The 24,781-nt window shown below is 35.0% G+C and overlaps 1 protein-coding gene across 43 annotated transcripts in view; it reads right to left on the bottom strand.

Annotated features, from left to right (window-relative positions):
- Positions 1-24,781, bottom strand: part of STAU2 (staufen double-stranded RNA binding protein 2) — a 295,961-nt gene that overhangs the window by 235,470 nt on the left and 35,710 nt on the right. For 19 of the 43 annotated variants that reach the window (XM_072734473.1, XM_072734489.1, XM_072734502.1 and 16 more), the window contains 2 exons: positions 22,662-22,792; positions 7,921-8,080 (listed from right to left, as the gene is read on the bottom strand). The exons of 1 other annotated variant lie outside the window; for it this stretch is intronic. In XM_072734473.1, coding sequence (XP_072590574.1) covers positions 7,921-8,080; positions 22,662-22,775 — 274 coding nt within the window. In that variant the 5' untranslated portion in view covers positions 22,776-22,792. Of the gene's footprint in view, positions 1-844; positions 986-7,920; positions 8,081-22,661; positions 22,808-24,781 lie in introns of those variants that run through there. 23 more of the 43 variants (XM_072734497.1, XM_072734483.1, XM_072734506.1 and 20 more) reach the window with 3 other exon arrangements.

The raw sequence follows: 24,781 nt of genomic DNA, 5'->3' as shown, positions 1-24,781 counted from the left end.
CTGAAGAGTATTCTACTGAATGAATGTATCAGATTATCTATTCTGCTATTGATAGGACATCTGAGTTGTTTCCAGTTGGGAGCAATTAAGTATATAGCCACAGTGTTTTAGCAGACACATACACTCAGTTCACTTAAGTATATCCCTAGCAGTGGAATTGCTACTAGATCATAGAGTAGGCTTATGGCTAACTTTATTAGAAATCGTCTAACAGTCTTCTAAAGATTCAACACCAAAGGGCAGTCTATATCTTTAAAAGTTTGAGTTTTTCTTACTTCGTAAGATTATAGTTTAATAATTAACATGTTAATCACTTATAAGACTTAAGTCATTCTGAATTCTACTTCGTAACAATCCTACAGACACAAATAGCATAAAGTTCAAATGGGGAAAAAAAGAAAAGGAAAAAATAGTTTCAAAGACCTCATTCTTTTAGTAAGGCAATAAACAGGAAACTAAGGTGTCTAAAACTCACCAGTGAGGGGATTTTAATGCACTGGTAGGATATAATACGTCCTGCCACCCATACCAAACTTGGGTTTTAAACTAGGTAAAGGCATTGTATTCATATCATTTAAATAAATTAATGATTCCATATAAATTCCTCATTTGAAAGTAAGGCTGCTGTCTATTCACAGAAATGCTAATCTTTGTGAAGGAGAGTGGAGAAGCAGCAGACAAGCACAAACTGTGCTGAAGAGATTTTGACTCTTGGAGTGAAGTACCTCCACCTGTTTTGTAAAGAATTAGACTGCCATCTCTGTGTGTGCACACCCACTTTCCTTACCCAATAATGCTATCACAGAAAACATTTAAAGGGTAACTTGCAACTATAAGAACCCACACGTGATGTTCAGTACCACTCCAGCAGGTGCGACTGGATCCCCAGGTTGCATAAAGACGATCTTTACACAGCAATCCTCATGCATCACATGCCTGTAAATCTGACACTGTCAATGCAGAATCCATTTCTAGTGGTTTTTCACTATATTAAAAGAAATTTATCAGTGATAAGTATAACAAGGGTATTTGGTTATATATGTAACATATATGTAACACATAACAACTACTGTGGATTCCTATTATGTGGAAAATGAAAGAAAAATCCCACAACTAGTTTTCAAGGAGCTACATATTGCTAACACTAAAGGAAACAGCTTTGTAGGCAGTTAGAATAGTCCCTGGAACATAGCAGTCACTCGAATATTTGTTCAATGAACCAATTAATTAATCAACCAAGACTCCTTGAAGAAATGGCTGGTACCAGCCAGGACAAGGAAAATACAAGATGACCTTGGAACATCCGACTGTGCCGAAAAGTAAGGAAAATACAAGATGACCTTGGAACATCTGACTGTGCCGAAAAGTAAGAAGTGCTCAAGAATGATGAAAACAGTAGAAGGAACTGGAAAGGTACATTAACCCTGGTCAAGTCTGTGACAAATTGAGAATCGAAACAAGTAATGATAGACTATAAATCTGTAAGTAAGATAGGAATCCAAGAGTCTATAGTGATATAAATAAATGAACAAACATAAAAAGGAGGGGAAAGAGAAAATTCTAGGGTAGAATGCCAAGTAATCTACAAAAAAAAAAAAAAAACACCAACAGGAACCTTTTGAGAGAGAATAAATTTCTCGTTTTAAGCCACAAAAATAAATAGGTAAATAAGTAAATAAAATCACCCTGTGGCGCTCTTCACTCTACTGATTCAGAAAAGAATCATTGATAGATGTCAAATCTAGTCGGTGAAAGTAAGTTTGATTAACAGAATGTTTATATAGTCCCAAAGTTTCTCCTAAGAAAACACGCATTAATTCCTTATTACTTAATAGGAAAACTTACTAATTAACTTTACAATAGAGAATCCTGGCAAACATAGTCTTCACCAAGTGACAAAAGTCATCACTGATGAGACAAATAAGTATCAGGTGTATCCTGATATGTAACACTGAGATTAGCCCAGGCCACTGGACATTCATGCTAAAAATGCCTACAATCATCAGGAAACACCAGATAAACTCAATTGAGGGCCATTCTACAAATGATGTGGCCTGTACTGTTCAAAAATGTCGTGGTCATCAAAGACAAGAACTCTGAGGAACTATTTCAGCTTGAAATAGAATGAAAAGAAATGACAGATCTATGATCTGATTAGATCCTGGACCTATGAAGGACATGACTGGGACAATCAATGAAGAAGGAACAAAGCCTGTGCATTACATGATAATATCAAATCAATGTTAACTTCCTGACAGAAGAATGACTAAGTACTTGAGAAAAATACACTGAAGTCAACTAAGGGGAATGGGACCACATGTCCACGACTCACTCTCAAATGGTTCAGAAACGTTAACAACTGGGAAATCTGGGTGAAGGATACACAGGCACTCTATGAACTCTTTCTATAAATTTTACATAAATATGAAATTATTTCCAAAACATTTTAAAAAATAAATAAAAGAAGGGAGACACCAAAATAGTTCTATGATATAGTCTTAAGTCATGCTGTAAATGAATTTAACTCTTCTCTGAGGTGTAAATACTATTTCTACTTCATATGAGGTCTGGACTCAACTCCCCATCCCTGTAGTGCAGGAGAAATGGATTGTCTGAAAAAAAAAAAAAAAGAAAGAAAGAAAGAAATGGATTGTCTTTTCAATAAATGGTGTTAACTGAACATCTATATATTAAAAAGAAGAAAAATCATGAACCCTACCTCATATCACACATAAATCTCAGTTCTTGACAGACTCTAGATCTAAATTTTTAAAATAAATAAAACTTCTAAAAACATTACAAGATTATTTTCATGACTTTGTAGGAGAAAAAGTTGTCTTAAATAAGACACTAACCATAAGGGAAAAGACAAATAAATTAGACTTAAAGAATATCTGTTCATCAAAATATACTATTATGGAAAGATAGTTACAACACAAATATGTAACAAAAGATGTGAATCCAGAATATGTAAGAATCCCAAAGTCAATAAAAAATAGAAGAACATAAAAAACAGAAAATGCAGGGTTTTTTTAAACAGGAAAATTATTTCAACTGGCACTCTACAAGAGAGGAGTAACGCCAACAGCCAGATAAAAAGGTGCTCTCCATCCAGTTGTTAAGGAAATGAAAAAACTACACTGAATTCTACTATACACCAGAAGAATAGCTAAAATTTTTAAAACTTAAGAGATCATATGTTGACAAGGATGGAGAGAGCTCTCATACACTGCTAGTAGGAAGGGAAAATTATAGTTTGACATGATGTATTATGTATGCATTTATTATGTGTATTTTTTTTCAAGTATAAACTTGAAAGGGGGCAAACTTTTTTTTTTTTTTTTTTGAGACACAGGATTCCCTAAATTGGGGAGGGGCAAAAAGAGAGGGGGTTTTGCTATGTTGCCCAGGTTGGAGTGCAGTAGCTAAACACAAGTGCAATCCCACTACTCTGATCTGCTCTGTTTCCAGCCCGGGCTGGTTCACCCCATCTTAGGCAACCTGGTGGTTCCCAGCTCCCAGGAGGTCACTATATTGATGTGGAACTGAGTGCAGATGCGTGATCAGCAGAGCAACTACAGCCCAGAACTTCTGGGCTCACCTGGTCCTCCCGTCTCAGCCTCCCTAAGTATCTAGAACTACAGGCACATGCCAACTGTATATCTCATGCATGTTTCGGAGTTTTATGGTTTTGTTTTGGGCTTTTTTTTTTTTTTTTTGGTCACCCTGACCCTTTCGTTGTTGAAATTAAAAAAAAATAAGAGGGGATCCCTGGGTGGCGCAGCGGTTTGGCGCCTGCCTTTGGCCCAGGGCGCGATCCTGGAGACCTGGGATCAAATCCCACGTCGGGCTCCCGGTGCATGGAGCCTGTTTCTCCCTCTGCCTATGTCTCTGCCTCTCTCTCTCTCTCTCTCTCTCTCTCTCTCTGTGTGACTACCATAAATAAATTAAAATTTAAAAAAAAAAGATATTTTAACACAATAGTGAATGTACAGGGTAAAGGCAAATAATAAAATTAATCTTAAATTAAGTTCCGAGCTGAATGTTTGGGCTTCCAAACTGGGTAATCCAAAACCACTTAAAAACGGGTATGTTCACAGTTTACAGCAATTGGCTTACCAAGTGAGAGAATGGTCAATGTTTTTCCAGCTGAACTTCCAAGGAAATTCTCTCTTCAAGGGCATACTTTGTTACCCTAATTCACTATGCAATCTGGCCAAAACTGAGTTTCCTGTGTTTAAGCCTCAATGGTTTTTTTTTTATCTTTCCCAATAAGTCTAGGAATAAAAGACTGTGATGTAAGAACAGCAGCTATGATACCTGTCTTTTGTGTATGCTGATGACTTCCTGTCTTAATTCATATTCTGATTTGATTTATGCATGAACACATGTGTGCCCCATAACCCAACAGTTCCAGTACTAGGTACATCCCCAACAAAAATGTATAGAGACAAGAATGTTCACAACAGTTTTATTTCTCAGAGTTTGAAACTAGAAACAATCTAAATGTCCATCAACAGTATAATGAATAAATAAATTATGGTATATTCATGCAATGGAATACTATACAACAATGAAATACTATGCTGTTAAATACAACATGAATGAATCCCACAGATGTAACATTGAGAAAAACAAGCTATCACAAAAGAGCACTGTGCATGATTATAACAAGCAGGCACAAAGAATTTAAGACAGAGCAGAATAGTGGCTTCCTCGGAGTTGTTTAACCACTAGAAGTGGGCATGAGGGAGGCTTCTGGGGCACTAGTAAACCCCGTGGTACTAGTACAGTATTCACGGCACAAAACCCATCAAGGTTCTAAAATTATAATTTGTTCACATGTTGGTATGCAATATTATACTCTTTAAAACTTTACGGGCAGCCTGGGTGGCTCAGCGGTTTAGCGCTGCCTTCAGCCCAGGGCCTGATCCTGGAGACCCTGCATGGGATCGAGTCCCATGTCGGGTTTCCTGCATGAAGCCTGCTTCTCCCTCTGCCTGTGTCTCTGCCTCTGTGTCTCTCATGAATAAATAGAATCTTTAAAACAAAAATTTTTTAATAAAAAAAGTAAAAATAAAACTTTACTTTCAAAAAACTACTCATTGTCCCAGCTCACTGCTACACTCAACAGCAGAAACTCGTCTCTACTGGTCTTTCAGATTCTCCTGTTTCCTTCCCCATCTCCTTTGCTGGTTTACCCCCCCCATTATAATCTTCTAAAGTGGAACTGATGCAGAGATGGGCACACCCTGCTCTTGCTTCACACTGTATACTCCAAACAGTTTGTTCTCTAACATGGCTTCAACCATTGGATCAGCAACACTTGTCCTGTTCCATTCCCACTACCATTCCCAATACTACCATTGAGCAGAGGGCGTATAGTACTCGATGCATAGGAGTTTATTTTCTTTACCCTAAACTATGGCAATAGTTCCCTAACTGATCTTCCTTTTAGTATTTTCCACCTTCAATCCACATATCAAACCAAACTTCCTAAAATGCTGTTTTAAACACATCAACCACTAGCCTGTAAACATTAATCCCCTAAACCACTGATAAAATTTAATCTAAACCTGACATTCAAGTTCATCACAATTTACCCCTACTATATCTCCAGTCTTATCTCTTCCTAGTCACTTACCTGCTCTAATTAAAAACCACCACCAAATTTTTTTTTTACCAAATCCATTGTCCACAGTCCTAATTCCAATGCCTTTCATCATAGAACTCCCTGACTAGAATATTCTTTCCTCACCTCTATCTCTGTCTCCTCTCCATTCAAGGACCGTATCTCCACTGAACTACTCCCATCCATGTTTATCATTACTTATAATACTGATGGCTGTTATTATTCACTTGGTACTTAATCTTTACCATTGACTCATATGCTTTACGTATATAAATGTAAAATCTCCAGAGAAAAGGATAGTGTTTTATATCTCTTAAATATATAAAAGCAAGTGCTTATTAATACACAGAGGCAGTTGTGTGGTACTAACAATCAGTAATCTGAAGAGATTTTTTAAAATTATAAAAGGAGATAGCCTCTTACCAAATTCATATTGAATACTGTTTTTCTTTATGTAATATTTGGTTTATTTAAGCTTACTTTATAAATACTAGAATCGGGCAGCCCCAGTGGCCCATCAGTTTAGCACTGCCTTCAGCCCGGGGTGTGATCCTGGGGACCAGGATCAAGTCCCACATGGGGCTCCCTGCACAGAGAGCTTGCTTTTCCTTCTGCCTCTCTCTCTCTCTCTCTCTCTCTCTCTGTCTCTGTCTCTCTCTCTGTCTCTAATAAATAAATAACTAAATCTTTAAAAAAAAAATACTAGAATCAGTTAAACAGAAGCAAAGGATATTCATGGACTTTTGGAAAGAGCAGTCCTTGAAAGAACAGACTAGATCTACTTAACACATGCCACAAGAGAAAGAAGCATCAGAATTGAGCATAAGCATGTGAACTCTAATTAAATAGATTACAGAGGCCTTTCTGGCAGGAAAAAGTCTTTTTTTTTTTACTTCATTAAAAATTACCTAAAGCAATATTTGTCAGAAAGTAACCTCTTAAATTAATAAATTAATAAGTAAGTGGATGTAGTTTAGTACTAAACTTATAGAATTTTCTTAACTTGATGTTATCAATTCATGTATTATGCCCAATATAGGTTAGCCTCTTCCAAATGGATAACTGGACGTACAATGTTATTGGTAGTATATGCAACTAACAACTCTTTAAAATTATTCTTAGGAGATAAAAATTGGAAAACTCATTTACATAAATTTGAATGGTTCTATCAACCATTTCTACCATTTCTACAACCACTTCTATACCAATAAGCAAAATAAGATGCTTAGGCCTAGTTGTATAATTTTTTTATTAAACTAAAATAAAGATGGGGCACCTACGTGGCTCAGGTGGTTAAGCGTCTGCCTTTGGCTCAAGTTATGATCCCAGGGTCCTGAAACTGAGCCTCACATCAGCCTTTCTACTCAGCAGGGGGCCTACTTCTCCCTGTCCCTGCCACTCCCCCATTTGTGCTCTATCCCTCCCTCCCTCTCTCTGTCAAATAAATAAAATCTTAAAAAATAAAATAAAATAAAATAAATAACTAGTTTTCATTTTTAAACTGTATATTTTTATATATTATATAAAAAGAGAAATTGATCATTTCTATCTTTACTTTAGAAAAAAACTCAGTCATTGCAGCATTATTTACAATAGTCAAATTATGGAAGCAGCCTAAGTACCTATCCATAGATGAATGGATAAAGATGTGATATATATATACACAAAAAAACATTAGTCATAAAAAGAATGAAATCTTGTCATGTGCAATGACATGGATTGAGCTAGAGAGAATTATGCTAAGTGAAATAAGTCAATCACAGAAAGACAAATAATGTATGATTTCACTCATGTAGAATACAAGAAACAAATCAAATGAACAAAGGGGGAAAAAAGGAGAGACAAACCAAGAAATGGACTCTTAATTATAGAAAACAAACTGATGGCTACCAGAGGGGAGGTGAGTGGGGGGTGAGGGAAAAAGGTGACAAGAATTAAAGAATACACTTATCAGGGAGAGCACTGAGTAATGTGTAGACTTTTTGAATCACTATACTGTACATCTGAAACTAATATAACACTGTACGTTAACTATACTGGAATTAAAATAAAAAACTTAAAAAAAAACCTCAGTCAAACATTTTGTTCTTTGTATCTAAATATATTTTTGTCAACATCTAAAAAGTAAATAATGCATCTTTAGAGCATCCACAAAGCAAATTTTTAAAATAATTACAATTACCTGCCCCATTCTCTTACTTTGACTATAGTCAAATGGCCTGCTATAAAGAAAAGTACAGAAAACAGCATATACAGAACACAACAGAAGAAACAAGTCAGTGCCATACCTGGGTTATTATTAACATTACTTTTGGGTGGTTTCTGAACTGGTTTGGGAAGTGTAGATTCAGTCAAAGCTTTATTAGCAACAGCTTGTTGGGCCTTCTTTATACTGCTTCCTTCGGATTCCCATGTCTGCTCACCAAGACTCAGTTGCACTGAGAACATCTTCAAAAAACATAAAGAGACAAAGAAAACATTTAATTTTTTCAGTAAATAAAATATGGTGACTGAGAGAAAAAAAGATATACCACAGAATCAAAATTTTAGAGTTAGGGATGACCTTACAAGTTATTTATACAAAAATTTTATTCTACCTAGTGAAATAATTTTAAGAGATTGTACCAGATATTGTTCTATCCTAGTCAAAGGCTTAGCAGCAATTCTCAGTGAACATTTTGGGTAGAATAAAGAAGAAATTACCTCCCTAAATGGAATCATATTGTTAATGTCATTCAAATAATCCTTATAAAGCAAAGTACAAAGAAGAGAAACTAAGAAAATCCACGAGGCTCTGTCTCTAACACTTATAAAATCTAATTCCTTAAATGTCATACTTAGTACAATCTAGTCAAAGAGTCAGGCAAATCTACCAAATATTATGTCACCAGGAAACTCTCAATCCTCTACAACCAACATTTAATCAGTCACCAAATTCTGTTAATTTTAACCTCAAAAATATTTCTCAAATCTCTCTCTAAAAAAAAAAGAAAAGAAACAAAATAAAACAAAACAAAACAAAAACCCTCAAATCCAATTTATCACCCCAACCAACGCCAGGTTAAAAACTTTTCACTGTTCCCATTGTGGCATGGCACAAACGTTCCACCTGTCCATCTTCATTTCATAACCACCCTTCCCCTTGTCATCCAAACATTCCATTCACACTATAATTTCCATGTGAACTCAAAACTTATTGTTCACCTTCTAAAATTGAGGATCAAGACAGAATACACAATGTTTTCCATAGACAGCTTACTACTTTGCAGGAATACAAAGCATTAACCCCAAGGTACTTTTAATTACAAGGAAATAAATGTACATTAAGCAGGAAGGAGGTCAGGTAGAAAATTCCTTGACCAAGTGATTAAAGTTAGCATCATCAATAATCATACAAACTAACATCATTTACCTCCTGATATGATCCAACAAGAAGCATTTAGTATTCTCGGCCAAAAATGTTTAACCTGAACTAATTATAGGAGGAAAAACAGACAAACTAGATTATGGTATATTCTGTAAGACAACTGGTCTAAACTCTTCAAAAATGTCAATGTCACAAGAGGAAAAGAACATACCATAATCTAGATTTGTCTGGTTTTCCCCCTCCACGATTAATCTGTATGATTTAACCTTTCCTGCCTCCGACTTTTCTAGATGTCATTTTCCTAGGCTCATAGGCACCTTTGAATGGTCTTCCTTGTCTCCATTTCTCTCTCCATTCTCACCTCCATCCATTTATCAAACTACTGACTCAACTTCAAAAATAGTTTTCAGGTCTGGCCTCCTCACTTTATACTCTTTGCCTATATCTTAGCCAAGAATATCAACCTATCTCCCCTACACTACTATAAGACCATCCTAGCATCATTCCCTTAACCTAAGTAAGACATTCCCATTCAATCTACCTTACCACCACAACATGAACATTCTATAAATTACGAATGTATCTAAGTCAATCCTCTGCTTTTCTGAAACTTCTCTACAGGATTCCACTAGCTTATTGTACACCTAAAACTAATACAATGTTATATATCAATTATAACTCATTTAAACTGGAGAAAATAAAAAGAATCCCACTACAATAAAAATTTAATAATTTTAATAAGGAATCCTGGCAGACATTGTGAGTTTAAATGGTACCTTTACATCTACAATGTGCAAAAGTTAGGAAAGCTACCTATTCCTGTTCCTTGTTTCTTTAATAAACCAGGACTAAAAAGAACACACAGGATTTTTGTGAAAATTAAAACAAAATGATGCAAATGCTCCCATTTAAAAGGCAGAGATTGTCAAATTCGATAAAAAAACAAAATCCAGGGATCCCTGGGTGGCGCAGCGGTTTGGCGCCGGCCTTTGGCCCAGGGCGCGATCCTGGAGACCCCGGATCGAATCCCACATCAGGCTCCCGGTGCATGGAGCCTGCTTCTCCCTCTGCCTGTGTCTCTGCCCCTCTCTCTCTCTCTCTCTGTGACTATCATAAATAAATAAAAATTAAAAAAAAAAAAATCCAACTACACACTACTTACAAGTAATGCACTTCAACTATAAAGACAATAGAAAAAATGTATCATGTTAACATAAATTAATGAAAAATCAGAATGGCTATGTTAATATCAAATAAAGTAGATTTTGGAGTAAATATTAATGCCAGTGATAACAAAGGTCATTTCTTATGGATAAAGGGGCCAATTAATCAAGAAGATGTAACAATCTGGAATGTTCAGTCAACTAATACACAGCTTCAAAATATATGAAGCAAAAACTAATGGAAATGCAAAGAGAAGTAAAAAATCCAAAATTTACATAAGAAATTCAATGGCCCTTCTCCTCTTAATAAGTGATAGAACAATTAACAAGCAATCACAAAGAATATAGTAGACATAAACATACTATAAACCAACAAAACCTGATGGACATTTTTAGAACTCTCCAACCAAAAAGAACAGAAAATACATTTGGTCTCAATTTCTCAAAAAACATTCACCAAGAGAGAAGATATTCTGGACCATAAAACAAGTCTCAATAAATTCAAAGGATTCAGTGATGCAAAGTATGTGCTCTGACCACAATGGAATTAAGTTAGAAACTAATAAGAGAAAAATCTCTGGAAAATCTACACACATTTGGAAACTAAATAATACATTTCTAAACAACTCGTAAGTAAAAGACTAAATCAAAAGGGAAATTAGAAGGTATTTTAAACTGAATAAAAACAAAATACTACATCCTAGAAGGAAACACTAAAATAGTACATAGTACTAAGAGGAAATTTCAAGCACTGAATGCCTATTTTAGAAAGAAATAAGGTCTCAAATAAGTTAACTTCAACTTCGATCTTAAGAAACTAGAAAAAAAAGAGCAAATTTTTCTCTTAGAAGAGAAGAACTCTTAGAAGTTACAGGGGCACCTGGGTGGCTTAGTCAGTTAAGCATCCAACTCTTGATTTCAGCTCAGGTCATGATTTCAAGGTTGTGAGATTAAGCCCCACCCACATTGGGCTCTGTGCTCAGTGAGGAATCGGGATTCAGTTTAGGATTCTCTCTCTGCCTCCACCCCTCACGTGCACATATGTACATGCACACACTCTCTCTAATAAGTAAATCTTTATTTTTAAAAATCTGAAATTAATAGGAAAAAAAGTAATAAAGTAAAAGCAAATATTAATGGAATAGAAAATAAAATCAATAAAACCCAAGGGCTGCTTCTTTACAGAGATCAATAAAATTCATAAACCTACAGCCAGACTAATCTTGGGGGGTGGGGGAAGAGACGTAAATTACTAGTATCAGAAAATGAGAGAAATGACATCACTCTAGAGTCCTGAAGTATTAAAAAGATAACAAGGGGGCAGCCCTGGTGGCTCAGCGGTTTAGCGCCGCCTTCAGCCCAGGGTGTGATCCTGGAGACCATGGGTCAAGTCCCATGTCGGGCTCCCTGCATGGAGCCTGCTTCTCCCTCTGCCAGTGTCTCTGCCTCTCTCTCTCTGTCTCTGTGAATCTGCAGTTTAAAATCTTTCCACAAAGAAAGCTCCAAGCCCATTGGTTTCAATGATAAATTCTACTAAATATTTAAGGAAGAAATAATACCAGTTCACACAACCTCTTCCTCAAAAAAGGTAAGACACTAGGGAAAACAATACAAGTCAAAACTATCCACCAGTATCTCTCATAAAGATAAAAGTTAAAAATCCTTCACAAAATATTAAATAAGGAATGCAAATCGGGGCAGCCACTCTGGAAAACAGTATGGAGGTTCCTCACACATTTAAAAATACAGCTGCCCAATGATCCATTTTGTATTTACCCAAAGAATACAAAAATACTAATTCAAAAGGATACATGTACTCCAATGTTTATAGCAGCATTATCTACAATAACCAAATTTTGAAAACAAACTTCCCATCAACTGATAACTAGAGAAAGAAGATGTGGTTTAAAAAAAAGAAGAAGAAGAAGAAGAAGACCCATAGGCTAGAGGTAGATCTCTGAACAGAAACTTGGCAGGCCAGAAAAGAGTGGCACAATATATTCAACATGCTAAATGGGAAAAATCTGCCAAGATTTTTCTATCCAATGAATAGAATATTCAAGAAATATTAATAGCCAAGAATATTCTATCTAATGAGGCTATCATTCAGAATAGAAAGAAACATAAAGACTTACCCAGACAAACAAAGATTAAAGAAGTTCATGACCACTAAACCAGTGCTGCAAGCAATATTAATGGGAACTCTTTGAGTGGAAAGACCAAAAGTGACAAAGAAAGGAACAGAGAAAATCTCCAGAAACAATGACAAAACAAGTAATAAAATGGTATTAAATACATATCTGTCAATAATTACTCTGAAGGGAAATGGACTAAATGCTCCAATCAAAAGAGATAGGGTATCAGTATGGATAAAAAAAAAAACAAGACCCATCTATACAATGCCTACAAGAGACTCATTTTAAACCTAAAAGACACCTGCAGATTGAAAGTGAAGGGATGGAGAAACATTTATCATGAAAATGGATACCAAAAGAAAGCTGGAGTAGCAATACTTATATCCGACAAACTTGACTTTAAGCCAAATATTGTAATGAGATGAAGAAGGGAACTATATCATAATAAAGTGGACTATCTAACAAGAAAATCTAACAACTGTAAACATTTATGCCCCCAACATGGAAGCACCCATAGAACAATAACAAACATAAAGGAACTCAATACGAGAATAGTAAGGGACTTTAACACCCACTTACAGCAATGGACAGATCATCTAAGAAAATTAACAAGGAAACAATGGTTTTGAATGACACACTGGACCAGATGGGACTTCACAGATAAATTCAGAACATTTCATCCTAAAGTTGCAGAATATATATTCAAGTGCACATGAAACATTCTCCAGTATAGATCACATGCTAGGTCAAAAAACAGGCCAACAAGTACAAAAAGATTGAGATCATACCATGCATATTTCCTGACCACAAAACTGAAATTTGAAATCAACCACAAGAAAAATTTGGAAAGACCACAAACACATGGAGGTTACACAACATGCTTCTAAACAATGAATGTGTCAATCAGGACGTCAAAGAAGAAATTAAAAAAAAAATACATGGAAACATGAAAATGAAAACACAATGGTCCAAAACATTTCAGATGCAGCAAAAGCAGTCCTAGGAGGGAAGTATATAGCAATACAGGCCTACCTCAAGAAGCAAGAAAAATCTAAAATACAGAGCCTAATCTTACACCTACAGGAGCTAGAAAAAGAACAAATGAAGCCTTAAAGCCAGCACAAGAGGGAAAATAATAAAGTTTAGAGCAAAAGTAAATGATACAGAAATTTTTTTTAAAAGCAATAGATCAATGAAACCAGAAGCTGGTTCTTTGAAAATATTAATAAAATTGATAAACAGCTGGCCAGAGTCATCAAAAAGAAAAAAAGACCTAAATAAAAATCACAAATGAAAGAAATCACAACCAACATCACAGAAATACAGGCAATTATAAAAGAATATTATGAAAAACTATATGCCAACAAAGTGGACAACCTGAAGAAATAAGTAAATTCCTAGAAACATATCAACTACCAAAATGGAAGAAACAGAAAACTTGAACAAACTGATAACCAGCAAAGAAACTGAATTAGTAATAAAAAATCTAACAAAATAAAAGGTCCAGGGCCAGATGGCTCACAGGTGAATTCTACCAAACATTTAAAGAACATCAGTACCAAAAAGTAAAAATAGAAAACTTCCAAACTCATTCTATGAGGCCAGCATCACTCTGATATTGAGACAAAGACTCCCCTAAAAAAGAGAACTACAGGCCAATTTGCCTTATGAACACAGATGCAAATATTCTCAATAAAATATTAGCAAATCAAATCCAGCAGTACATTAAAAGACTCATTCACCACAATCAAGTGGGATATAGTTCTGTTTGCAAGGGTGGTTCAATATTCACAAATCAATCAACATGATACACCACAACAATAAAAGGATAAAAGCCATATAATCCTTTCAACAGATGCAGAAAAAAACATCTGATAAAGTACAACATCCATTCATGATAAAAGCACTCAACAAAGCAGGGTTAGAGGAAACACCATAAAGGTCATCTACAAAAAAACCCACAGCCAATATCATCCTCAATAGGGAAAAATTGAGCTCATTTCTTCTATGGTCAGCAACAAGACTGGAATGTCCACTCTCACCAGTGTTATTTAATATAGTCCTGGAAGTCCTAGCCTCAGTAATCAGACAACACAAAGAAATAAAAGGTATGCAAATCAGCAAGTAAGAAGTTAAACTTTCACTATTTGCAGACGACATGACACTCTACATAGAAAACCCACAAGAGGGATCCCTGGGTGGCGCAGCGGTTTGGCACCTGCCTTTGGCCCAGGGCGCGATCCTTGAGACCCGGGATCGAATCCCACGTCAGGCTCCCGGTGCATGGAGCCTGCTTCTCCCTCTGCCTGTGTCTCTGCCTCTCTCTCTCTCTCTGTATGACTACCATAAATAATAATAAAAAAAAAAAAAAAAAAAGAAAGAAAACCCAAAAGACTTCACCACAGAATTGCTAGAACTGATATACAAATTCAGTAAAGTTGCACAATACAAAACCAATGTACAGAAATCTGTTGCATTTCTCTATATCAATGAAGCAGCAGCAGAAGAAATCAAGGAAACAATCCCATTTACAATTGCACCAAAAGCCATAAGATACCTAGAAATAAACCGGACCAAAGAGGTAAAAGATCTGTACACTGAAAACTACGAACCACTGATAAAAAAAAAATGAAGAGGACACAAAGAAATGGAAAAACATTCCATCCTTATGGACAGGAAGAACAAATACTGTTAAAATTATGTTTATAGAGATCCCTGGGTGGCTCAGCAGTTTAGCGTCTGTCTTCAGCCCAGGGCATGATCCTGGAGACCCGGGATAGAGTCACACGTGTCTGTTTCTGCCTGTGTCTCTGCCTGTTTCTTTCTATGTCTCTCATGAATCAATCAATCAATCAATCTTTTAAAAAAAAATTATGTTTATACTATCCCAAGCAATCAACACATTTAATGCAATCCCTATCCAAGAAAACCCAGCATTTTTCACAGAGCTAGAACAAACAATCCTAAAATTTGTATGGAACCACAAAAGACCCTGAATGGCCAAAGAAACCTTTTAAAAGAAAAGCAAAGTTGGAGGCATCCCAATTCCAGAGTTCAAGTTATATTACAAAGCTGCAATAATCAAGATAGTATGGTATGGCATAAAAACAGACAGATCAACAAAACAGAATAGAAAACTCAGAAATGAACCCACAACTGTATGGTCAACTAATCTTTGACAAAGGAAAGAATATCCAATGGGAAAAAGACCATCTCTTCAACAAGTGGAGTTGGGAAAACTGGTCAACAACATGCAGAAGAATGAAAGTGGACCACTTGCTTACACTAAATACAAAAGTAAATTCAAAATAGATAAAAGACCTAACTGTGAGACAGGAAACCATCAAAAACCTAGAGGAGGACACAGGCAGTAACCTCTTTGACATCAATCGTTGCAACATCTCACTAGATGTATCTCCTGAGGCAAGGGAAATAAAAGCAAAAATAAACTATTGGGACTTCATCAAAATAAAAACCTTCTGCACAATGAAGTAGACAGTCAACAAAACTGAAAGGTAAGATATGGAATGGGAGAAGATATTCGTAAATTGCATATCTAATAAAGGGTTAGTTTCCAAAATATATAAAGAACTTAAAAAACTCAACACACAAAAAACAAATCATCCAGTTAAAAATGAGCAAAAGATGATGAAGAGACATTTTTCCAAAGAAGACCTACAGATGGCCAACAGACACATGAAAAGATGCTCAACATCATTCATCATCAGGGAAATAGAAATCAAAATCACAATAAAATATCATTTCACACCAGTGAGAAGGGCTAAAATGAACAACATAGTTAACAACAGGTGTTGGCAGTGATGCAGAGAAAGGGAACCCTCTTACACTGTTGATGGGAATGCAAACTGGTGCAGCCACTCTCAAAAACAGTATGGAGGATCCTCAAAAAGTTAAATATAGAACTACCCTACAATCCAGCAATTGCACTACTAGGTATTTACACAAATGATACAAAAATACTAATTCGAAAGGGTACAAACATCCCAGTGTTTACAGCAGCACTATCTATAATAGCCAAATCATGGTAAGAGCCCAAATATTCATCAACTGATGAATGGATGAAGATGTGGAAGATACACACGCATACACACACAGAATGGAATATAAAGCAGCCATAGAAAAAGAATGAGGGATTCCTGGGTGGCTCAGTGGTTTGGCACCTGCCTTTGGCCCAGGGCGCGGTCCTGAAGTCCTGGGATCGAGTCCCATGTCAAGCTCCCTGCATAGAGCCTGCTTCTCCCTCTGCCTGTGTCTCTGCCTCTCTCTTTCTCTTTCTGTGTCTATCATGAATAAATAAATAAATAAATCTAAAAAAAAAAAGAATGAAATCTTGCCATTTAACAAGAGTAGAGCTAGAAAGTATAATCCTAAGTGAAGAGAAAAGATAAATACTAAATTATTTCACTCATGTGGAATTTAAGAAACAAAACAAATGAACAAAGGGGGAAAAAAGAAAGAGGGAGGCAAACCAAGAAACAGACTCTCAACTATAGAAAACAAACTGATGGTTACCAGTGGGGAAGTGGGGAGATGGGTAAAAGGATTAAGGAGGACACTTGTAATGAGCACCAGGTGTTGTATGAGAGTGCTGAATCACTATATTGTACACCTGAAACTATTATTATGCTGTATGTTAACTAATTGGAATTTAAATAAAAGCTTTAAAAATATATTAACAAATGGAATCCATCATATAGAAATGAGCTAATACATTATAACCAAATGTTTTATCCTAGAAATGAAAGAGTACATTCTACATTTGAGAATCAATGTAATTCACAAAACTGAGATTAAAAACAGAAAAAACATATATTACCATCTCAATCAATGTAGAACTCCATGACAAAAATCAACATCTAGTCATTAAAAATTCTCAGTAATGTTATGTAGAAAGGAATTTCTTCGGTCTGTTTAAGGGCATCTACAAAAAAGGTACATCTAACATCATCATTAATGGGGGGAACTTGAAATGATTGCCCATAAGATGAGGAGTAAGTTGAGAGACGTCTGCTCTCATCACTTCTATTCAACAATGCACTGTAAATTCTAGACAATGCAATCAGGCAAGAGAAATAAATAAAAGACATTAAGATTGGAAAGTAGGATTTAGGGGTGCCTGGGTGGTTCAGTGGTTGAGCGTCTGCCTTTGGCTTAGGTTGTGATCCCAGGGTCTTAGGATCGAGTCCCCAGGGGGAGCCTGATTCTCCCTCTGCCTATGTCTCTACCTCTGTGTCTTTCATGAAAAAATAAATAAAACCTTAAAAAAATGTAGGATTTAAAATGGTCTTTATTCATAAATGACATGTAGAACCCCCAACAAACCCTAAGAAGGAATTTTTTTAAAAGCTACTAGAACTGATGAGTTTATTAGTAAAACTAATACTTACAGAATACTACATCAATACACAAAAATTAGTGTATTTTATACAGTAGCAAAAATCAGTAAGAACAAGAAACTAAAAAAATAAAATAAAAAAACAAGAAACTGAAATTTAAAAAACATGACCACTGACAACAGCATCAAAAACATGAAAACTTGGGATGCCTGGGTGGCTAGACGGTTGGGTGGCTGGCTCAGAATGTGATCCCAGAGTTCTGGGGTCAAGTCCCACATCGGGCTTCCTGCATGGAGACTCCTCCCTCTGCCTATGTCTCTGCCTCTCTCTCTCTCTGTCTCTCATGAATGAATGAATGAGTAAATAAATAAATAAAATCTTTTTAAAAACTAAAACACAGATAATTCTAAAGACATAAAATACTTGACTACTGAAAACTATAAATGTTGAGAGAAATTAAATAATATCTAAATAATCTAAATCTAAATGTATCTAAATAAATGAGAGATATTTTGTTCATGTGTTGGAAGGCTCAATTTTTCTACAATGTTAATTTGCCTCAAATTGAGCTATAGATTCATGTCAGGCAGTTCTCTTCAAATCCCAGCACAGTGTTTTATAGAAAGGACAAGTTGACTTTAAATTCACATAAAAATGCAAAATGAAAGAGAACAAAATCAAAGGGCTACTATTACCAGATTTCAAAAATTATAAAGCTACTACAAAGGAAACAGCACAGCATTTGCATAAAGATGAGAAAATCAAGAGAACGAAAGAGACTTCAGAAATAAACATATACATGGATAGCTGATCTTTGACAAAGGCACATGGCAAAGAAAGGATAATCTCAACAACTGGACATCTATTTGCAAAAAAATAAATAAGCCTTGCTCCATATCTCATATAACATACAAAAATTAACACAAAATGGCAATTAGATCTAAATCTAAGACATAAATGTATGATATAAATGTAAGACTTAAAGCAATAAAATATCTAGAAAAAACAGGAGAAAATCTTACGATCTTTGATGAGGCAAAGCTTTCTTAGACTTGATACCAAAAGTACAGCTACACAGGGAACAAATGGATAAATTGGCATTTACCAGTATTAACAACTACTGCTCTCTAAAGGCACTATTAAAAAAAGAAAAGATAAACCATACAGTAGGAGGAAATAACTGCCAAACATTTATCTCATAAAGACTTGTATCCACAATACCCAAAGAGAGACATCAGAGAAGACACCAAAGTAGGAAGCTCCAATGACGGAAAAGTGCGTGTGATGTAGAAAATACTCAACAGATATATTACCAAAGATTTTTTTAATCCTATATACTACTAACAAGCAATGATATAATTACCTGGGTACCCCCATCATCAACATAGTTGCTAGGAATTTATAAATCATCATTCCATGACACTACACTAGAACAGATATATTTCTCAAACTACAGATGAGAAAATTTTAAACTCTAAATTATTTGCTCAAGGCCACATGAGCTGGATAAAGCAGGCAAAGATAAGCTTGACAAATCTAGCTAGGATTAAAGGAAAAAAAGACTATTTGGCTTCAAGGCCACTTGATGATACTGTCTCCCTCAGTAATATCTATTCCAAGGTAAACATTCTCAGAGTACAGCTACTGGAGCTTTCTTAACACTCACCCATACTGACAACTATGCAAAATAGGGAAATAGAGGAAAAAGAAGAAAATACCATTTTTTGTTCTTTCTGGTTCTCTTTGTTACATTCTACATTATGACAGCCTTCTTCAGGGATTTGAAAAGTCAAAACAACAATGCATAAAAAAAAAAAAAAGAACTGTCTTTAGGTACCTAGGAGATATAGTAATGTCACATCAATATAATCGTTACCAAATTACTTCAGAGTTCAACCTGAAAGTGATCAAAAAAACAAAAGAGGGCAAGGAAAATGTTACAATTTTTTATTTAATAGTCACATGTTAAAAGTTGTCATAAATTGTTCAGATTCTATAAGGCTTGGTGTTGAGGAAAGAAGTATGTAAACATAAGATAGATCACTACTTCCCATCAACAAGTATGTATGAAAAGATAATTCTATACCACTCTGAGGAAATTATCTTATGTTTCTCAACTCTAGATGCAGATTTGAGTCATCTGAGAGCTTAAAAAAAATCCTAATGTCTAGGCCTCACCCAAGACCAATCAAATTAGAATCTCTGCAGGTAAGACTCAGGCATAAGCTTCCTTGGGGATTTCAATGAACAGTCAAGGTTGAGAACCACTACTCTAAGTGTTTGTGTATATGTAACATAAAAACATATATACATACCCAGTATGTAAACTGTCATGTAACTGATTAATCTCCCAAGAAAATAAATGAGTTGGAGCTAGGTTTAAATTATTCATGCCAGAGATAATAATTTATTTCATTAAAATACAGTGTATGTCTCCAAATCACTAATAGACATGCATGAATGAAAATGATTTTGCTTTCCACAAAAGGGATCCAGACCTAGCCAATTAATACTAACATTAATAATTAATATTAGACTCATAAATGTTTTATTTCATTCAAAAATGCTAATTATTCTACTACTCACTATTTAAAAAATGAGCTACAGGCTAACTAAGGTGGTCTATGACCAAAGTACCCAGAACAATAAGCACAATAAGGGTTGGCAAAGGGATCCCTAAATCTCCTTAAAAACTCAAGGGATTCCTGGGACTATCTAGAAATCTAAATGGACTACAACAAACCTGATCCATTAGAAAGGAAAACTGATGACATAGAAGAAAGGCAGAGGTAAGGAGGGAAGCAGAGGGAAAGTTGGAGGAATAGCCTTGAAAAAGTTAGAGGAGCTGGGATTTAGTACAGAAATAGAGGAGTTTGGCCCTACAAGCAGTCCATCCATAATGCAGAAGGGACAGCAGGGTTTAGATTTAGGTTGGGATTTGACCAAGCAAGTGTTAACCAAGGGGAGCAAGACTGCTGAGGGTATACAGAAGGCAAATGGAATTTAAGCTGGATAAGAACCATGTGAGGACTGAGGGGAGCAAGAAATAGTAAATAGTAAAAGGCAGGTAGAAACAATGGATCTGTGGTGTGGAAGAACTACTGAAGTTAAACTAATAGAGGGAATGGAGGCAAATGGAATTTAAGCTGGATAAGAACCATGTGAGGACTAAGGGGAGCAAGAAATAGTAAATAGTAAAAGGGAGGTAGAAACAATGGATCTGTGGTGTGGAAGAACTACTGAAGTTAAACTAATAGAGGGAATGAACTAGAAAGTTAGACAGTCTCAGAGAGAGATGAATCCTTGAGATTAAAATCATGGAGGGTCTTCCAGTTACTGGTTATGATAAAGTCAAGAATATGATCACAGGAATGAGTGGATAGAGAAGAGTGGAAGCAAGATACCAACAGAAGTGCAAGAAACTGAAATGTCAGCATGTTGGAGCAATGATCTACTTAGTGAAATCACCAAAAATTAAAACATGATGAGTGAGAGTAAAAGTGAAGCATGAAAAATGTGATGGAACCACCCAGAGATCAACAAATGACTACCGTGAGGTGATGTGGGATCAATCTATTAACATGAAATTCCACACTGGGGAGTCATCTCCAGGAAGAATTCTTGGAATTAGAACTGAGGAGCCAAGAAGACAGATCCTATAGGAACCATAAAAATACAGAAGAACAAAATACTAACCCTAAAAAAAAGCTCAGTCTAGTACAATAATGATGACCAACATATATCATGTACAGCACAGCAATGACTATACAGGAGGAAAGCAGGTACTGCTGAAGGCCCAGTGGATGGATCAGAGAAGATTCACAGAGGTTTAGAAGATGTGACATGTGAGCTGAGTTTCAAAAATGAGTAAGAATAAAAAGACCTTCAAGACGAAGAGACAGTACAATATAGGCAAAGCAGAGAGATGTAAAAAAAACATGAAACATTCTAAAAAATACAAACAGTTCAACATGATTAAGGTCAGAAAGAGAATGAATATGAAATGAATATGGATTAATGGGTATAAAAGAGAGTCAGGATAAATGACCTAACAGGTAGACCAAGGCCACAACTTTTTTCTCTACACAAATAATGTTATGAACAAATTAAACCAGAAATCCTTCTTCAAGTCTCTAATAAGGAACAAAATTAACAGATTTCAATTTCATCTTATCTCCCTTACTTAGAAGGAAGTATTAGAAAACAATTCAATAATCCAATAGCCATTGCTTTATACAGATTAGTGAACTTTTAGAGAATCAATTGCTTCAACATAACAAAAATTTATGATCATTATCATAACCTCCAATCCAAGATTAAAAATGTACCATGGAAATTTGTGTACAACTGAGACTTTTTAAAACATATGAATAAGCTCAAACATAAATGAGTTAATTATAGACTTGTAACATGTATATATATAAACATATGTAGGAGGCTATATATAAATATAAGCTGCTTTTCCACTTAAGAGAACAATATTACAAATGAATGCATAAATAACAATACTGGTACATACAACTTTTATAAATAATGAAATTTATAATTCCATATCACACTGGAAAAGATGTCTCAGTAGGTAACTGTTGTTATATTTACTCTGTGTTCATTTTTACATTAGCAGTTATAATTTAATGGAAAAAACACTGCTCTTGGGAGCCAAAAAACACATATTCAAGTGCTGGCACAGGCACTTATGAGCTATTATTAAGCAAGTCACTGAACTTTTCAGTGCCTGAGTTAATTTACAAAACAGAAATCAAAATCCACATTTCATGATTTGTTAAAGTTTTTCTGAAGTACTATACCTGAAGGAGCTTTGTAAACAATGATGAGCTATAAAATTGTTTAGTTACAGACTTGTAAATATTATTAATATAAAACTAAAAGCCTGCAGGTAATCTGCTGCCCCTCCCCCCACACACAATGAAGCACAATTAAAACCTGAGATGATAAATCTGATAGACTTTGATAAGTATGTCTCACCACCTCTCTTCATAACCTTACCTTCGAATGAGCAGGCCCTCTTTCTTTCAGAAGTTTATACTGGGGTTGGACTCTATTGAAACGGGCTAACTCATTTACCAGACACATTGGAGTTTTCTCTTTGGGGTTTGCCATTTTATCTTGGAGAGAAGCTGTAAATAAAAAGGCTGTAAAGTTTTTGTGAAGAATTACTTTACAAAATGGAAGAAAAGCTACTTTTGACTTTTTTAGATTGAAGTTAGATTGAAAATTTGGATTAAATTATTTTCATGAATTTTATATAAAAAATTCAAATCCTCTAAAGTCTTCCATTACATGCAACAGAAATATGTATCACATTTTAAACAATAAATTAAGGTAATTTTTTCCCTAAGTACTTAAGTTGTTCTCTATACATTTTTTGATAACAGCATGCTTAAAGATTTTTAAGTAATATGATTATAGCTTTTAGCTTATAACTTTCCTCTGAAAAAATTTTAGCATAAACACATAATTCTCCTGATTCTTATTACTGTAAAAACTAAATTCTAACTGGGGCACCTGGGCGGCTCAGTGGTTGAGCATCTGCCTTTGGCTCAGGGCGTGATCCTGGGATTCTGGGATCAGAGTTCTACATCAGGCTCCCTACAGGGAGCCTGCTTCTCCCTCTACCTATGTCTCTGTGTCTCTCTCTCTCATGAATAAATAAAATCTTTAAAAAAAAAAAAACTAAATTCTGTCTACCTATTTTATCATTTGATCTTTCTTTTTCTTCTAATTTTGAGGCAGCATATTAATTGGAAAAGCTCTAGACTTGGGAATCAAGTCTAAGCTCGTACTTGCTCTGCCAACTATTTCTTAGTAACTTCCTTTTTTGTTTTTTTAACAAAATTTTAAAAGAAGTAGAAAGTATAATTAAACAAATGTTCATGTTCTTACCACCTAGAACTGAAATTAGTATTTTCCATGTTTAAGTCTTATTAAGAAAAAGTATTATATTCCAGTTAAGTTCCCTTTATACTTTCTAGAAACCACTACTATTTGAATTTAGAATATATTCCTCTGGAATATTTTTAAAAACATTTATATATATGCATATATGTATACCCATGAAAAAATACACAGTCTTGAGATATACATGGTTTTGTAGCCACATTAATAGTAATATTAAAAAGATATAATTTTCACAACTTACTCTCTTCACTCTTCATTATGTTTTTTATATTATAACTTACATAGACCCATTGCATTACTTCTAACTGCAGTACAATTTCCATCACAATACCGTATCAGTTTTCTAATCCACTCCCCTACTGACAGACATTTAGGTTCTTTCAATTCCTTACTCTTATGAATCAAAACACACTGTCAAATGGCACTTAGAATGATTGTACCAAATTACCTTCCTCGAGCAGTACAAGAATTACCACTTTCCTTCAGCCCTGAAAATATGGTCAGGTATTTTAATTGTTGACAATCTGATGTTTGACAAATGGTATCCCTCTATTAGTTTTTGTTTTCCCCACTATTATTTTAATTTGCGTTCCCATTCTCCTACTGAGGCTAATCACCTCATGTTATCAATCATTTGGGTTCCTTCTTTGGGAACAGCTCTTGTCCTTTCTATTGATTATTTTATGTATTATATTTACCACTTTTTCTTTTGTAGTCTGTGCTTGCCATGTCTTGTTCAAGAAATTCTTCCCTAATCTGCAAGGTCTTAGTGATTTTTTACTTAACTAAGCCTTCTATGTTTTAACCTTAAGATAAGGATAATAAATCTATCCTACTTATTAACTCACAGGTTGTTTTGAGGTTAAGATTTTTAAGAAACATCTTAAAACCTAAGCATAAAACATGCAAGTGGTTTACTTTCTGCTTATTTAAACTAGTCACAATGTGTGGAGAATACATTAAATGAATGGCAATAGGGGGTTTTAGAAACTTTATAAACTTTCTATGGCAAGCTTAATGAACAAAACAGTACTCTTAACTTTTTCATACTCTTTTCAGGATCAATAATTTAATATAATAATTCAATCACAATTATTATGATTAAGAAATTATTTGATTAAAAAACTACATAAATACCTAGAAAGGCACAAGTAAAAGAAGAAAGAACCTAAGCAACCAACTGTAGGGGCAATACAGTGACAGTGGAT

The sequence above is a fragment of the Vulpes vulpes genome, chromosome 13 (assembly GCF_048418805.1).
Source record: "Vulpes vulpes isolate BD-2025 chromosome 13, VulVul3, whole genome shotgun sequence".
In the NCBI taxonomy this organism is placed as follows: domain Eukaryota; kingdom Metazoa; phylum Chordata; class Mammalia; order Carnivora; family Canidae; genus Vulpes; species Vulpes vulpes.
This window is presented reverse-complemented; position numbering and strand designations above follow the sequence as displayed.